This window comes from Oncorhynchus nerka, linkage group LG16 (genome assembly GCF_034236695.1).
Source record: "Oncorhynchus nerka isolate Pitt River linkage group LG16, Oner_Uvic_2.0, whole genome shotgun sequence".
Lineage (NCBI taxonomy): Eukaryota > Metazoa > Chordata > Actinopteri > Salmoniformes > Salmonidae > Oncorhynchus > Oncorhynchus nerka.
The window spans coordinates 8573305-8590036 of record NC_088411.1 but is presented as its reverse complement, the minus strand read 5'-3'; the positions used below and the strand labels follow the sequence as shown (position 1 = coordinate 8590036).

At 43.5% G+C, this 16732-nt stretch overlaps 2 protein-coding genes across 7 annotated transcripts; one reads left to right on the top strand and one right to left on the bottom strand.

Moving 5' to 3' along the window:
- Positions 1-228: 228 nt before the first annotated feature.
- On the bottom strand, positions 229-6314 carry psme3 (proteasome activator subunit 3). Its single transcript, XM_065002396.1, has 11 exons — positions 6177-6314; positions 5693-5725; positions 5519-5581; positions 5317-5421; positions 5173-5221; positions 1477-1595; positions 1299-1367; positions 1111-1178; positions 971-1025; positions 704-790; positions 229-600 (listed from the first exon to the last, which is right to left on the bottom strand). Exons 1-11 carry the CDS (start codon positions 6216-6218, stop codon positions 520-522), a joined length of 771 nt encoding a protein of 256 aa, XP_064858468.1. The 5' UTR covers positions 6219-6314; the 3' UTR covers positions 229-519.
- An 82-nt stretch (positions 6315-6396) lies between these two features.
- LOC115143977 (next to BRCA1 gene 1 protein-like) lies at positions 6397-15748 on the top strand. Of its 6 annotated transcripts, none has more exons than XM_029684487.2 (21): positions 6397-6614; positions 6814-6876; positions 7492-7510; positions 7626-7648; positions 7778-7966; positions 8200-8277; positions 8399-8643; positions 8825-8944; positions 9077-9310; positions 9616-9775; positions 10032-10280; positions 10536-10673; positions 10788-10863; positions 11011-11121; positions 11335-11487; positions 11808-11972; positions 12147-12729; positions 12919-13004; positions 13333-13414; positions 14268-14367; positions 14675-15748. In XM_029684487.2, exons 1-21 carry the CDS (start codon positions 6513-6515, stop codon positions 14888-14890), a joined length of 3192 nt encoding a protein of 1063 aa, XP_029540347.2. In that variant the 5' UTR covers positions 6397-6512; the 3' UTR covers positions 14891-15748. The 6 variants fall into 6 exon arrangements, with proteins under 6 accessions (XP_029540347.2, XP_029540350.2, XP_064858467.1 ...); XM_029684490.2 differs by lacking the exon at positions 14675-15748 and adding an exon at positions 13894-14042 and having other exon boundaries at positions 14268-14355; XM_065002395.1 differs by lacking the exons at positions 14268-14367; positions 14675-15748 and adding an exon at positions 13905-14108.
- The last annotated feature ends 984 nt before the right edge of the window (positions 15749-16732 follow it).

The following is a 16732-nucleotide window of genomic DNA, read 5'->3' as shown; positions in this document are numbered from 1 at the left end:
TGAGTCCATAATATCCAGCATACAGGCAGTCAGCCATTACCACCAGGGTAATTGAACACACAGCTGCTAAAAGCACTTCTTCAGTGACCTACATGGGACTTGTCTCCTATCGCAGCCATAGAACACATTCGGTAAAGCAGTAGACAGATATCAAAATGGTCAATGCTATCTTGGACCAATCCAAAACAGAGCTGGGTGTAAATAAGTTCAACAAAAGACAGTGGGAGATGCATGGACAAAATGTTTTTTAATTACATTTTTAAAAATACATAGCACTTTTTCTAGACCTCTCTGTTCGTCGAGCAATCTCATAACGTAATTCTTGAAAGGGTTTTAAAACAATGAAGATATTTTACAAATCAAAAACGAAAATACGTTGTCTCTACTGGGTCTATGGTTTCTGGATTGTACTGATCTGGGTGTGATGGTTTAGCTCTAGACGGTCAGACGACCCAAACCCAGGCTTGGGGGTACCGTAAAACTTGACAACATGGCAGGGGAAGGGTGGTTGGGTCAGTCTTAGTACAACGCCTCGGCATTACTGCTCCTAGGCTTCTTTATCTTGTCAATGTTCTTCAAGATCATGTCGTGTAACGTTACCTGTAGCAGAGCAGAGTTCATGATTAGAACGCAACATGTTAACTTGCGGGTAGAAATGGATGGTGAGAAACTATTCCTGTGTATAACAGGACATTTGACTCACGTATTGATTTCTCAGCTCTGAAACTATGATCTTGAGGCTGATGTATTCTTTCTCATCGATCTCCGTCACTGTGCGCCGGTAGTCCTCCTATTTAGCGACAGAGCGACATAAGGTAAATAGTAATGTAGGTAAAATATGCATATTAGGGTTGGAACGATATCCAAATGCCCATACCATCGGTTTGCCCTCAGTAAATGCACACACTAGATAGGTTTCTGCCTGGAAGAAGCTTGCCAACCAGACCTGCAGTTAGCAAATCACACTTACCACATGTGGGTATTTTGCTATTTTGGACACCAGCTTTGCTCTTGTGATGTAGTATCTATGGGCAGAAAGGAAATAAGATGATTACATAGTCTACTGCAGTAAGAGTGCTCAGCGTAAACAAAGTAAAGACTAGTTAGTACCTGGATATCTGGTCGAGGTAAGATGCTGCCTCTCCCTCCACTGTTCGGAGTTCAGCAACTGTCTCCTCCTGCAGATGCCCAATCAGTAATTGAGTAATGGTTCAATGTAGCTATACACTTAAATGAGACCTTAGGTACAGACTGCAATAACATTTGCCCTTTTAATACATTTAAAGTAAACATGGCACCTGAATTGAAACTCCAAAGTTGTTGCCATCTTCTATTCTTGGGATAAGCAACTGAACCCACATTTTGACCTGAAGAACAAGAAAGACTACTTATCACCCATGATCTAATATTCAATGAGTGATATGAGCACCCGTCCAAATAGATTAAGGAAAAACGGTGTGGGATAAAGCTACGTACCGTGTTACATTTCTCTATCAGTGTCCTGATCTCTGGCTTGACCTTCTCGATCAGGTCCACCAGCTTGGCATTGCTCTTCATCATCCCACCGGGCATGACAAAAACCTTGGTGCCAGCCACTGTAGAAGGGGAAGAGAAGATGAACAAGAGAGGTTTTATAACTGGACTTGACCATTCCCTAGGCACGCAGCAAACAGGGAGCATTTGAAATGCACTGCAGAAAGAAAAACAAGTTTGGTGTGCAATGGGAACTGAGGTGTCAACACTTGTTAAATGATAGGCAGCTGGCAATAACTTATTTTCCACTGACAAATATGTTAAGTCAGCACAGATGAAGCATGCTATACATCCAACGAAAGCTCAACTAATCCAACTGGCATTTGAAGGGGGATCTTAAAAGACGATTTCGGGAAGAATGAAATGATCAATTACTCAGGAAGTTCAACAGAGCATCAAGAAGACTGCAACTCTTCTGGAAAGGTAAGAAACAAACGTATGCTCAACTAAAATATAACACGCAACATGTAAAGTGTTGGTCACATGTTTCATTAGCTGAAGTAAAATAAAAAAATCCCTGAAATGTTTCAAATGCACAAAAAGCTTATTTCTCTCAAATGTTGTGCACAAATGTCTTTACATCTGTTGGTGAGCATTTCTCATTTGCCAAGATAACCCATCCACCTGACAGGTATGGCGTATCAAGAATCTGATTAAACAGCATGATCATTACACAAGTGCATCTCGCAGGGGACAATAAAAGACCACTCTAAAATGTACCGTTTTGTCACAACACAATGCCACAGATGTCTAAAGTTGAAGGAGCATGACCCCGTGTAATTACACCAGCCCAGGACCTCCACATCCGGCTTCTTCACCTGGGGGATTGTCTGAGACCAGCCATCCTGACAGCTAATGAAACTGAGGAGTATTTCTGCCTGGGGGGGGGGGGGGCTAACCATGGTGCCCCTGTCCAGTTATGTGAAATCCATAGATTAGAGATGAATACATTTACTTCAATTGACTGATTTCCTTATATGAACTGTAACTCAGTAAAATCGTTAATTGTTGCATGATGCGTTTATAATGTTGTTCAGTTGAATTGGTTGGTTTTACATCAAAATCTTGGTAGTATAGCCAGTGGCTTCATTTTCAGCAAACACCTAGGCTATGCAATGGCAAAATGACTTCTTTAGCTAGCCTATATTTCCATTGCCAAAACAGCCTTGCTAAGTGTGTAGGGTGCTGTCCATGGTGCTGATAGAGCGAAACAGATTTCACGCCAACCTGTCACTTTTTGGTCAAAAGCACTCAATGGTCTCTGCATTTTAAGTTTTATGTTTTGGTGTGATATAAGCAGAAATCAATATCATTCCGATGCAAGAAACCAAATGACTCTCCTGGGTATAGCTACATATTGGTATGTTTCATCATAGAAATGGATAGCCTACATATTATTGCTATGGTTATCTTGGTAGCCTATTGCTTTTCATGCGTTTAAATGGAACTGCAAGTATTGAAACTGTTTTTAATGTATGCCGGCATTGTGTTCGTTCATATTCGCAGTTGTGTCGGTAGTCTAAGACAAACTGCTATTTAGTATCTTAGTTTACATGAATAACTAGGGTACTACTTTCGGCATTTATAGTTTGCATTATTTTGATAAGACACCCGTGTGTATGGTTGCATTCACATAGTCATTTTGTTCAGTTAAACAGCCTATCACCCCATAACACTCACTACTGTCATTATGAAGTGCTTTGAGACTAGTCAAGGATCATATCACCTCTACCTTAGCTGACACCCGAGACCCACTTCAAATTTGCTTACTGCCCCAATAGATCCACAGACGATGCAGTCGCCATCACACTGCCCTATCCCACCTGGACAAGAAGAATACCTATGTAAGAACGCTGTTCATTGACTACAGCTCAGCGTTCAACCACATAGTACCCTCCATTCTCATCATTAAGTTTGGGACCCTGGGTCTGAACCCCGCCCTGTGCAACTGAGTCCTCGACTTCCTGACCGTCCGCCCCCAGATGGGGAAGGTAGGAAACACCTCCACTTCGCTGATCCTCAACACAGGGGCCCCACAATGGTACGTGCTCAGCCACCTCCTGTGCCCACGACTGCGTGGCCACACACGCCTCCAACTCAATCATCAAGTTTGCAGACAACACAACAGTATGCCTGATTACCAACAATGACGAGCCTACAGGGAGGAGGTGAAGGCCCTGGGAGTGTGGTGCCTGGAAAACAACCTCTCACTCAACGTCAACAAAACAAAGAAGCTGATCGTGGACGTCAGGATACAGCAGAGGCAGCACCCACCTGTCCACATCAACAGGATCAGAGTGGAGAAGGTGGAAAGCTTCAAGTTCCTCGGCGTACACATCACTGGCAAACTGAAATGGTCCACCCACAGACAGTGTGGTGAAGGCGGCGCAACAGCGCCTTGGCACCTAAAACCTTCAAACTTCTTCTACAGATGCATCCAGAGCATCCTGTTGGGCTATATCACCACCTGGTACAGCAACTGCACCGCACACAACCGCAGGGCTCTTCAGGGGGTGGTGCAGTCTACTCAACGCATCACCGGGGGCAAACTACCTGCCCTCCAGGACACCTACAGCACCAAAAGTCACAGGAAGGCCAAAAAGATCATCAAGGACAACAACCAGCCGAGCCACTGTCTGTTAACCCCGCTATCATCCAGAAGGCGAGGTCAGTACAGGTGCATCAAAGCTGGGACAGAGAGATAGAAGCTGTTTTTCAATCTCAAGGCCATCATACTGTTAAATAGCCATCACTAGCACATTAGAAGCTGCTGCCCTATTTACATAGTCTTGAAATCCCTGGCCACTTTAATAATGGAACACTAGTCATTGTTAATAATGTTGACAATTTGCATTACTCAACTCATGTATACTGTATTCTATTCTACTGTATTTGTCTATGCCGCTTCGACATTGCTTGTCCAAATAGTTATATATTCTTAATTCCATTCCTTTAGATGTGTGTATTGTTGTGAAATTGTTCGATACTCCTTGTTAGATATTACTGCACTGTTGGAACTTGAAACACAAGCATTTCGCTAAACCCGCAATAACATCTGCTAAACATGTATGTGACCAATAAAATGTGAGGACTACATATTTCCTGCCAACCAAAAGCACTCAATAGTCTGAGTCTCTGCATTTGAACTTTATGTTTGTGGTATAGCGTGATATAAGCAGAATTCAATATAAATTCCAAGAACCCCCCAAAAATGTGCCCTCTCACCAATTTTAATTGCCCCTTAGTCACTTTATCCTTGCGCAGGGTCTGTTTGCATTACTTGATAAGTATTTTATTTGACTAGACAAGTCAGTTGAGAACAAATTCTTATTTTACAATGACGGCCCTCCCCCGGCCAAACACTCCCCTAACCCGGACAACGCTGGGCCAATTGTGCGCCGCCCTATAGGACCCCCGAGCACAGCCGGTTGTGACACAGCCCAGGATTGAACCAGGGTCTGTAGTGCCAGCTCTAGCACAGACAGTGTTTTAGACTGCTGGGCCACTCAGGAGCAGCCATTATACCAAAGCTTTCCACCCCCCACTTTCAGACAAAGCCAGGCACCCATACTAGGCCTGTGGTAAAAAAATAAACTAAACACCAGAACTCAGAGGTAAAAATGTGTGTGAACTACTCACCCTTGTTCTCCCCAGAGCCATCTTCCATCTTCCTCTTTTTGGCATTTTGCTTTGAAGAGGATATCAAGTTGTTTACAATGAACACATGCAATCACAGACGGCATTTGGTAATTACAGGGTGTTAAATTCCATTCCAAGTCTCACCGCTTCAAGTCCATCATGGAGGTTTGAGAGTATAATGGGGTCTGGCACAGTCAAGTTGATTTCTGAGTGTATTTCCTTCAGTTCACAGATGTTTAAGCCAGGATCCTGCAAAGGATGACCAACAACACATACACACACTATAAAGGGAAGTCAAGAGGACATTTGACTAATCATTTCATTTTTATGACATAAATATGTTTACCTTGAGGAAATGGTCGAGTTCCAATAACTTATTTGGGAAAAAACTTGCAACTAACTCCTCCGCCTGTGAAACAAAGAGTTGAGTTGGAAAATTACATTCAGATCTAGATACAGGTAGCTAGCTAAAATACTTGCTTTTGTCCCTCAATGAATAAACCACTGAAAGGAAACTCACCTCCCCAGTAATTCGTTCTCTGAAAGCATCGACCTGAACAAATAACCAAACAACTGTCATATCGCAGGCAAACAATTCAATAAATCAGCAAGTCTGTTTAAATACAACAAGTGAGTAGACTAGACTACTGTCTGGAATATGATACCAGTCCTCAGTTCATCAACGTCATTTCAACATGCTTACTCTACTGACTAGGCCTAAAAAAAATTGTGCCGAATTGAGTTAACGGTACCTCGACACCGTTAGCTCGCACCGAAATATGCGGCACAGCAACCCTTTTGTTCAGGGAGGTGCACCCTGTTAAGACAGTTTGCCTTGTCCGTTATGACGGGCGCAGAAGATAAAGCAAATTACCTTAAACACTTGGCCTCATTCTGATTCTTATAATTGCAAGCTAAGTCACGTTAGCATTACATTAGCTAGCTAGCAGCAACTTTCCCCCATGATGTCTCGTGACATGTGGCGTTGATAAATCACGTTTTACCTTAGTTTTGAGTTCATTGTCCACCTTGAGGAGAGAATTCATCTTCTTTGACCACAAACCGGGTAAAAGTACGATTGTCCTCAACTCATTCAATTCGGGGCTAAACGTGTGGTTTTCCCACTCCCGTCAGCCACACTTGTGAGCTTAAAAATGACGTATTCAGCATGCGACAACACTACAAACGAATACGCATGCGTATTAGGTAAGTGCTGAACGCGTCATTGTGTTTTCCTAAACGCAGCTGAAGATGTAAACAAGAGGATTGGCGAGTGCGAAAGCTCGTTTTGTCCACTATTACCTTTCATGATTGTCCTTATTTAATCGCAAAAATTAGCAATGGGTCTCCCTGTCACTATTAAAGTGAATTTCAGGGGAAATGTAAAGAGATTTGTTGCTCCAGATTTGGACAAGTCGGAATGGGAGTCGGTGGAAGCCTGGGTAAGTAGCGCTGGCGCAGTTTATCTAGCCTGGATTATTCGAGGCCCCTTGCCTAGCAGGCCTAGCTAGCACAACATTACACCACACGAATTACATTTGTCTGCTAATTATTTTTCTAACAACACAAATGATGATTATATGTGATGTTATCTTGTTAAGCTGATCCTCAATCATAATGCTTTTTAAATTGAATCTGCAGATAAAAGCATCATTTGGAATAAGCCATTTTCAAGTGAAATATTTTGATGAGGACAACGAGGAGGTGAGTTCAGATGTATTTTGTGCTACTGTGTATTATTTCAACGAATGCAGTGCCAACATTTCTGGTGTACAACAACAACAGTAGTAATAATAAAACACAAGAGATACATTAGCAGGGGGGTGTTCTTATATTTATCCTCTTACACACACGTGTAACTCCCCCAGAGAGTAAGGTCACGACGTTGTACAGCGCCGATGGAGCAATTAGGGTTAAGAGCCTTGCCAAGTGCACAGCGAACGGATTTTTTTTCACCTTGTCAAATCAAATCGCATTTTATTAGTCACATGCGCCGAATACAACACGTAGACCTTAGAGTGAAATGCTTACTTACAGGACCCTAACCAACAATGCAGTTAAAAAAGATTAAGAAATAAAAGTAACAAATAATTAAAGAGCAGCAGTAAGTTAACAATAGCGAGACTATATAAAGGGGGGTACCGGTACAGAGTCCATGTTAGTCGAGGCAATTGAGGTTTTGTCCACTATTAACTCGGCTCCGGTATTCGAACCAGACAACCTGCTGCCCAAATATTAATAATGGTTGATTATTCAGTATACTGAAGAAGATATTGTGTAACACTTTCTGTTTCTGCATCTCCTTTTTCTTTGATCCAGGTTTCCATCAATAGCCAAGGTATTTAAATAGTGTTAATTTAATAGGCTTTTTTTGTGGCTGTTATTAAAGCTTTACCGTTCATAATCTTCACCAATACAAATGTATTCTCTGATCTCTTTTGATTGTGTTTCAGAGGAATATGAGGAGGGTGTGAAGGTATTCAAATTGACATGTTCTTTCATGGCTTTCAATAGCTAAAATAAAATATTTAAACTTTTTCTTCCAGTGTGTAGAATGCTGTATGTAATTACTGAACGTGGCATGTGTTGTATGTATTTCCTCCAGAGTGCAGAGAAGCAGGGGAACCAGTTGCACATGAACGTTTACAAGGCGAAGCAGGGGCAGGCTGGCACTGGGCCGGGCAAGACCCAAGAAGTGAAGGAGCTGAAGGGGGAACTCCGGCCAGCCCCGCCGTACCCCTGCAGGGTCAAAACTGTGGACAAAGGCACACAGGTCACTCCCAAGAGAGATGCTGTAAGAGCACCATTCACGGCTTTCAATGTTGATGTAATGTTGTCTGAATGTAAGAAAAGTGTTGTGTCAGGGTGGTATATTTTGGCATGAGCAATATAATCGTTGTCTTCATGAAATGTTGGGCCAATGTAATAATAAAAGTAGAGCTAAGATTTGATGAACACACACTTTGGTGTCATTGTATGAATTTGACCAATCATAATGAGTTTAATGTCGATCATTTGATTTTATAGGTGGTTGTGAAGGACAACAAAGTAACTAAGCCAGAGGATAAACTTCCCCCAGCTTGGTTTAGATCTTACATGGAAAAAGTAAGTCCATATTGAAATGATATTGTTTACTATTTCAGAAATATAAAGGAAAACGTCCCTAAAAATCAACTTTAAAAAAAAAATGTGGGAACCTCTTTTAACGGGATCCCTCTCCTGTCAGTTCAAGGATGAGGTGGTGAAGGAGGTAGTGGAGAGGATGTGCAGTGACTTCTCTGGCCAGTGTTGCACCCACAAGACCCCCAACTGTGATGGGCCTCTCGAGGCCCTTGGAGCAGTGGGCGGAGTCAATATCAAAGGCCCAAAGGTGAACTCCTCCATCGGCCCCCCCGCCTACTCCTCATTGGGCTACACTCCGGAATGCAGCAAATGCAAGAGACCAGCCACCGATGGAGCTTATCAGTGCAGGTAAACCGCATCGCAACAATAACAGATCTAGTGCTATTATGTTGTTAATGATTAACTCAGGAGTTGAAATAGTATAAAATGTTTATTTGACTTATTCTTCATGAAATATGTCACTTCCATTGAGTAATATAAGTATATAACCTTGCCCGTGCATTATTTTTGGTGTCCTGTTTTTCGACAGAGTGTGTCCATCCTGTATCTTATGTGAGCTGTGTCGACACAGCCACGACCCCAGTCACAACCTGGTGAGAACCAAGACTCCCCTCTCCATCCCTGAGCATGGGATGTCAGGAGAATTAAGGTTAGTTCGCTGGATATAGAAGCCTGCCTTTACTGTGATGTTGTCTATGCATTACTTTACCTATCTTACTTTCTTGCATTGTCAGAAGATGCTTAGCCTTCACACCTCTCTCTACATTTTGTTTGTGCCCAGGTTTCCAAGGCGAGGAGACCGGACTGTGCGCAAGGCTGAGCGTCAGCGCCTCAAAGCCGAGCGGAGGCAGCTCAAGGCCGAGGTGAAGGAGATTAAGAAGAAGCTGAGGCTGGAGAAGAGGGTCCTGCAATGGAGCGGCCCTGCTTCTACCTCCGCCAGATCCAACGTGGCCACCACCCAGGCTGCTGCCCCAGCACCAGGCCCTGCCCCAGACCCCCAGGCTTCCAGTCCAGAGTAAGCGCCACCCCGGGAGGGCGTCAGAGTGCTGGTTGTCTCTAGGCCCAGCATGGAGCAAAAATCAAATATTTTCCCAAGAAATAGGCCATCTTTGTAATAGTTGTAATAGAGTTTATCGCTGGTGGATGATGGAACTACCTCACGTGTGAATCTGCTGCTGCTGCTTCATATATTTCTAAACAAAAAAATAGCTTTGAGCTGCAAAAAAGGATCCTGCTTTTTTCGATGATTCATAAAAAAAACAGGGATGGGTCTGAAGCCGGGGCTGTTTTCAACAATGCTCTGTACACTTGAAATACTAGGGGTCCCGAGGTCTCCTACACCACCTTGGTGCCCACTATGGCTGCCTTGTTTCTGGATGAAAATCTGCCTGACGGGACCCGCCGAGAGCCCGGCACCAAGTTCATCAAGTATTGGAAGATGAAGAACTCCGGCATCATCAACTGGACCTCCGAGACCAAGGTACCACCCAAGAGGAACGATCTAAGTCCCTAACCTGCATACTAAAACGATCTCAATCTCTAACCCGAATACTAGAACTAACCCCACCTAATTGTAACTATTGATTATTTGTAATTAGTACTTACCCTCTCTGATTAACCAGACCAGTGCTACAGCCTTTTGTGGATTCAGTGTAAGCTCTCTGTTTAAGTGTTTGTGTCTGGTTCCTTGGGTTTGTGTAAATGTCTGTGTCTTCTTTGCATGCCTGTGTCTTTAGCTGAAGTGCATGTGGGGTAACCTGGCACTGGCATTGGAGGAGAAGCGTGAGGTGGCCGTGCCCCTCCTGCAGCCGGGCCAGGTGGGCGTGGTCAGTGTGGCCTTCATCGCCCCGGTGATGGAGGGCACCTACACCTCCCACTGGCGCCTTGCACACTGCGGAGAGCAGTTTGGCCCTCGCGTGTGGTGCAGCATTGTGGTGGCCCCCAGCACCAGCCCACACGCCAACTGTCCACAGAACAAATGCCTGGCAAGTCAACCACCTCTGTGTCCCATTCACATTTCTTTACCCAGTACATACACTAGTGCAGGGACGGATTTACTAAGCAAATTTGACACCAGGTACAAAGCAATAATATTTACTTAGCTAATGCAGACACTTCTATAGGGCTGGACTTAGATTCAGTAATAAAACCTCAAAATCCAGCCTATTTCCACCACTATTAGTATCGTTATATCATTCCAAGCCTTGCTCATGTTTAGACATTCTCCCACACTGCTTCAGGAGGTGGAGCCCGGGCCCGTGGTGGTGAAGGTGGAGGGGATGTCGAGTAACAGCTCCAGGGACAGTGGTCTGGCCGTGTCTGTAGACTACTGCCACAGAGACTACCACTTCCCCTCTGTAGACCTGCTCACTGCACAGGTGAGGAAAGGCTTAGGTCAAGGCTTTGCCGTAAAGGTAGAGTACACCACGGGGCAACGTCAAGCTTTATTCAATGACTCAACAATATTTGTGCTTTGTATTTTTTTTTTTTAGGATCATTTGTCCTTTGAATTGCTGGATATTAACGCTGTGCAAGAGTTGGAGAAAGTTCCGAACAACACTCCAGTCGGTAAGAAATAATACGACGCCACCACAATGCATGTCAAGTTTTTTTTTTGGTGGGGCATTTTCTTCCCTGATATTCAGAGAGTTTCAAGACCTAATGCTTGTCAGACTTGTGATGACCGAGATGAGTTTGTTTTTGTTCCATTGGTAGATCTGACCCCCTGTGTGTCCCCTCTGCCCCACAATGGCCCTCTACTGGAGCACCCAGGCACCGACCAGGTCGAAAACAACACGGAGATGAACCGGGTCAACAACCTGCTAGGTAAGGCAGAGGCGAATGTCGTGGACTTTCACCATACTGAGTTGTACAGTAAATAAGTGAAAACAATACATATGAAATTGTGAGATGTTGTGTTTCTTATGAATGTAGGCTAGAATTGAGGCGTTATGTTAACTAGGGGGACGTGTCGGCTTGAGTGAAAGAAGTTTTGATCCCAGTGATGACCCTAATCTTTGTATTGGGTGTTGTGGTCAGGAGTGAACGGGGAGAACTCTGACCCACCTGGCCACGAGGAGGAAGACATCAGTGGGACTCAGTTTGTGTGTGAGACGGTGATCCTCGCCCTCGAGGAGGCTCCCGACCACAAGCCCCCTCGCAGACATCAGTCCAGCTACTGCAAGCCCAAAGGTGATCTTGTTTGGTTGAATTTCCCAACAAAATGTGAAAACATGTAAACATCACTAAGTGAAAATGATATGAGACTTTATCATTCAACTGAGTATGGTTGTTCTGTCCACTCACTATCTGTGGTATTTGTTATGACTGTCATGCAATACTGTATGACAGTATTGAACCCACAACCCTGTAATGCCAGGGTTGTGGGTTCGATTCCCACGGTGGACCAGTATGAAAATGTATGCACTCATTACTGTAAGTCGCTCTGTATAAGCGCGTCTGCTAAATAACTAAATAGTCTAAATTGAAGTTAAAAACTAAAGTTGTTTCAGGTTTTGGAGCTGTAGCCTCGGGCCCTGTCTTCGGCTATGAGAGGAAAGTATTTGACACCGCATTAAGAGTGACAGGACCAGATTTGCTGATGATGGGTGTTATGAGAGATCAAGGTTCACCTCCAGGCCTTCCCCAGATCACACTTTCAGAGGAGACTGTCACAGGTAAGGAACCGCTCTCACTGTCTGCTTCTGTTTACAGACTCTAGTAACTCAAGTCAAAATGCACCAAGTAATGCTCTCACCTTTTTACACATTGGCAATTGTAAATTAGCAGAAGACATGATTACGAGACATAATCAGAAAACGGTTGGTTTGTTCTCAATGCATTGTCCTCAGAGGTGCTTCTGGCCCCAGAGGTTGAGAATGTGTACATGGAGCTGTATGCAATGAAGGAGGAGGACGAGGAAGACAACAAAGGCAGAAAGGATGTGAAGGACCAGAAAGCCGAGGATAAAGAAGATGAAAAGGATGACAACTACGTGGAGATTGAAGAGGAGAAAGAACATGAGGAGGAAGAAGAAGAAGAACGAGCGGACTGGGACGAGGTGAGCAGCCAAATCTCCACCTTGTCCTCGTCCTCCTGCGAGGACTACGTCATAGTCCTGCCGGACTGCTTCGACACCAGTCGGCCGCTGGACGAGTCCACGTACAGCTCCGCCCTCTCGGAGCCTGTCACTACGGCAGCCGTGGAGCAGGAGGCGGCGCCAGACTCTGAGCCTGAGGAGCTGGATAGAGCCACCCCAGAGGGGGAGAGGCAAGAGAGGGGCGAGGCTGCAGCCACAGTCACGGAGACCACCATCCACAGCAGTGTCAACCAGATGCTGTGTGCCTCCCAGACGCTGGATGCTGTCCCCCTTGCCCCTGAGGTGGTGCCACCGCCGGTCTCACTCCTGCCCCCACAAGCCCTGTACACACACAGGTGAGAGGGCTCTCTGAGGCAATAGTAGGCTATCAGCTCAGCTATTACAGGGGACAATGATATCACGATATGTTACTGTTCAATCAAATTGTTCAGTATCTTCTGTGGGAGGACTATCAGCCTGATATTATACCCCACTGTCCATTCTCTCTCCGATCAGTATATCATTATTTTTGGTGTGTTTTCCAGGTCTGAAGCAGTCCATGTTGCAGAGCCAACAAGTCAACGAGCGTCTGGACCAGTAGAACCATGCCAACCAGTGGTCCATTTAAATGGTGAGTGTTAAGACACACACAGCCGGTCGGGAAAGTGTCTACAAAATACAGTCTTTTCACTGCATGAAGCAGACGTGTTTGTTTTTTTTGGAAGCTCTGATCACACAGTCCCCCAAAAAATATGCAATTGAACTAATGTGACTAGCTTGTCTTGTGTTTGTTCCTTCATGTCTTTTTGAGGATGTGTTCACTTCGCCGTCTGCGGCCACTGACCAGAAAGGAAACATATGTGTCTTTCCAAGAGACGGGAACAGGAAAACGTCTCAACTGTTCTGTAATAGCTCTCTCATCCAGCATGTGTCCCCCCCCCCCCCCATCTATATTTCAGTATCTAGTACAACCAGACCATCGGGCTTAGCCAGTGCCTTGGAGACGTACAACTCCAGACCCTGCAGCTCCCTGCGCCCAAGGTGAAACACCTACACAATATTAAAAGACCGACTCCAGCCTCCCTAGTACGTCATTTATCACCTGATTTACTTAACAAAAGTCGCATCTCAATAGGTGGTCCGGGTCTCCTCATGATATGGCAGGTGGGCCTTTCCTCTTTGGTCCTCTATTGCTTCTCCATTGTTCCCGCAAGCAAGGGGGAGGCCGATGTCATGAGACTGCCCCCATCAGACCAACTCCTTGAATTTAGAAATTGTCATTAAAAAAACAATGCTATTTTGCGTCAAACATTTTAGTGTTTGTACTTTACTGTATTTATACTTGTAATATCGCTTTTCAATGGTAAAAGTTCCCCCAACAAAATGTTTGTCCTCATTTGTCTTGGTTGAAACACTTGGTTTCTGCCAACAAATTAATATTTGAATGTGAAACGTTTCAATGTCTACTAATCATTAATAGTTAGGCACAGTATTTTTGACACATGACATTTACATCTTAGTCATTTAGCAGAAGATCTCATCCAGATTAGGGTTAAGTGCCTTGCTCAAGGGCACGTCAACCCATTTCACCTCATCGGCTCTGGATTCGAACCAGAAACCTTTCAGTTACTGGCCCAATGCCCTTAACCACTACGCTACCTGCCTACAGGTAGATATCAGAAGATACAACTGTAAATGATAAAACCGCAATAAAGAGAAGATCTTTAAAGACCTTCATGGTGTGATGTCATTGGTGATATAACTGTGACACAGCTTTTTTTTGACACGCTTTGTGGCATTTTGGGTCTTGTGAAAGCATTGCTTAGCTCCAAACCACTGGCCCTGGAACAAATAGTTCCCCATAGTGGCTGACAACATCCTTCCTGTTCTGTAGAGGCCAAGGCGGTATCACGGAAGGACTAGTAAAGGGCGTTCTGTCAGTGGCAGCGTCCGCCTACAAGGCTCTCTTCACTGGACAGAGCTGCTCCACACAGGTAGGTCCCACATACAGCACACTACGTCACCTCGTCACACACTGCCATGAGATAAAACTTGACGTAACTTTTTAATATGCTCTATGATGAATGGTTATAACGTCATAAAGATGAGTGATTATTTCATACAACTGTGAAAAAAGTTGCTTCTCTATTTTAAAGTGTTTTTGGCTCAAAAGACCAAGGTGATGCATGTCTTTTTTTACAGTGTTGAATGTTCAGTATTATTGTATAAACCCCGGTGCACTTTAACATGACAAACGAGAACTAACCTTTTGACCTGGCTCCCCCACCCCCTTCACTGCAGCGTGGTGTGGACCCGGCCAGCCAGGACGCCTCCATGATGGCCGTGCTGCTGGAGATGGGCTTCAGGGACCAGCGGCTCAACAAGTGGCTGCTGATGAAGCACAGGCACAACCTTCTGCACACTGTCAACGAGCTGGTCGCCATGGCCGACAACACACTACTGACGGGCCGGTCGGCCAATCAGCCAGGCCGTTACACGACCCCTGACACCCAATGAGATGGGGGGGGGGTCATTTTGCCACTGATGTCAGGTCATGGGCTTTACCTATTGACAGGGCCAGGGTAGGTTCTCTGTCCCAAAGAGCATGGAGGTTGTGAATGTAATCAGAATTCCAATCTTCTCCATTGTGTTGGGTATTGAGACTTTAGGAATGCTAAAGAACTGAGATGTCAGATTTATTTTAGATATAGTAGTGAATTGGCCTAAACAATGCAATATTGTATGTATGTATGTATCAAAAGTACTGTTATTCTAGATGTCTGGCTACAAGCAACATTTGACCTGTGGATTGTATAAGGAACAGACACTGCAGACTAAGGAAATAAGCTGTTTCTTTTTAGGAGACACCTGCATGTCAGTTTTAAGCACACGAGTCGTACTTGTGGTACTATAGGACTCGCATCTATAAATGTTGTCTGCATCACACTTGTACTAATTTTCCTCTTTCACATTGTAAGAATCATCCCCTTTCTTATATTTCTATCATACAACACTACGGATATCCAACCATAACATTCCTAAGTTTGTTCACGGAACCAAGTTTCTCATAGGTTGTTTTTATGAATGGTAATCAGTGACCGAGTCATGGTGATTTGAGTGCATAGGTTTCAAACCGTCAAACATAGTATAGGCCTATCGCTGTGTGTACTTTTCCTTTCAGAAAGAAATTAGGTTTGTAACTGGACACATGTTTGTGCTTGTGATATGTTCAAATACTAACAGTTTAAAGATCATGCTTTCGAAAGAAATGCTGAAAATATTAACTGTGCTTGCTAAAGGGGTCTCCTTTCAATCAGCACGTAAGTAAGTACACTGCAATTGTCAATCAGCCAATAAACAAATTGCACAATTCTATTTTAGGGGCTGAAATGTATTTTCAAGGTTTGAATGGCAGTGATGGCAAAAGTACCCAAATTGTCATACTTGAGTCAAAGTAAAGATACCTTTAGAAAATTACTAAAGTAAAAGTGAAAGTCACCCAGTAAAATACTACTTGAGTAAAAGTTTAAAAGTACTTGTTTTTAAATATACTTAAGTACCAAAAGTAAATTGAATTGCTAAAATGTACTTAAGTATCAAAAGTAAAAATATAAATCATTTCAAATTCCTTATATTAAGCAAACCAGCCAGCACTATTTTCTTGTTTATTTATTTACAGATAGCCAGGGGCACACGCCAACACTCAGACACTTTTCAAACAAAGCATTTGTGTTTAGTGAATCTGCCGGATTCACTAGGGATGTTCTCTTGATAAGTGTGTGAATTTGACAATGTTCCTGTCCTGCTAAGCATTCAAAATGTAATGAGTACTTTAGGGTGACAGGCAAACTGTATGGAGTAAAAAGTACATTATTTCCTTTAGAAATGTAGTGAAGTAAAAGTTGTCAAAAATATAAATAGTAAAGTAGATACCCAAAAAATGACTTAAATACTACTTTAAAGTATTTTTACTTAAGAACTTTACACCTGTTGAATGGCACTGATTTATTGTATGGGTTTCTGTACATTTTGTGTCTGATGACTTGTTGAACTTATAGGTTAACTTTAAGTAATGTGCACGGCACAAAATAGTTGAAATGTAAAGAACAGAGGGTAATTGTCATGCTCGAATGGTATTTTATTATGTAAGCACAATTTTTCAGCTAAACCATCAAGAAGCATTAAGCTGTCGGTGTTAACTTTTAGTTCTGCTTTCTCAAAGTTTTTCAAGACATGTTTGTCCTGTTCACTACGGGCTATTATATTTGTATTAATTAAACCTACTCATTGAGAAGACTATGCACAGATTGAAATATGACAATTCCCTACAACTGAAATGAAGTATTCCCTTGTTTACCA

What these genes read in the sequence shown, in the direction of transcription:
- LOC115143977 (XM_029684487.2), top strand. Translation starts at nt 6,513, where the DNA reads ATGGGTCTCCCTGTCACTATTAAAGTGAATTTCAGGGGAAATGTAAAG. An exon ending in TCCGAACAACACTCCAGTCG is followed by an intron (nt 10,864 to 11,010) that starts GTAAGAAATAAT and finishes TTCCATTGGTAG; the next exon opens with ATCTGACCCCCTGTGTGTCC. An exon ending in TGCAGCTCCCTGCGCCCAAG is followed by an intron (nt 13,415 to 14,267) that starts GTGAAACACCTA and finishes CCTGTTCTGTAG; the next exon opens with AGGCCAAGGCGGTATCACGG.
- psme3 (XM_065002396.1), bottom strand. Translation starts at nt 6,218, where the DNA reads ATGAATTCTCTCCTCAAGGTGGACAATGAACTCAAAACTAAG. An exon ending in GAGAACGAATTACTGGGGAG is followed by an intron (nt 5,582 to 5,692) that starts GTGAGTTTCCTT and finishes TTTGTTTCACAG; the next exon opens with GCGGAGGAGTTAGTTGCAAG. An exon ending in AACTCGACCATTTCCTCAAG is followed by an intron (nt 5,422 to 5,518) that starts GTAAACATATTT and finishes CATCCTTTGCAG; the next exon opens with GATCCTGGCTTAAACATCTG.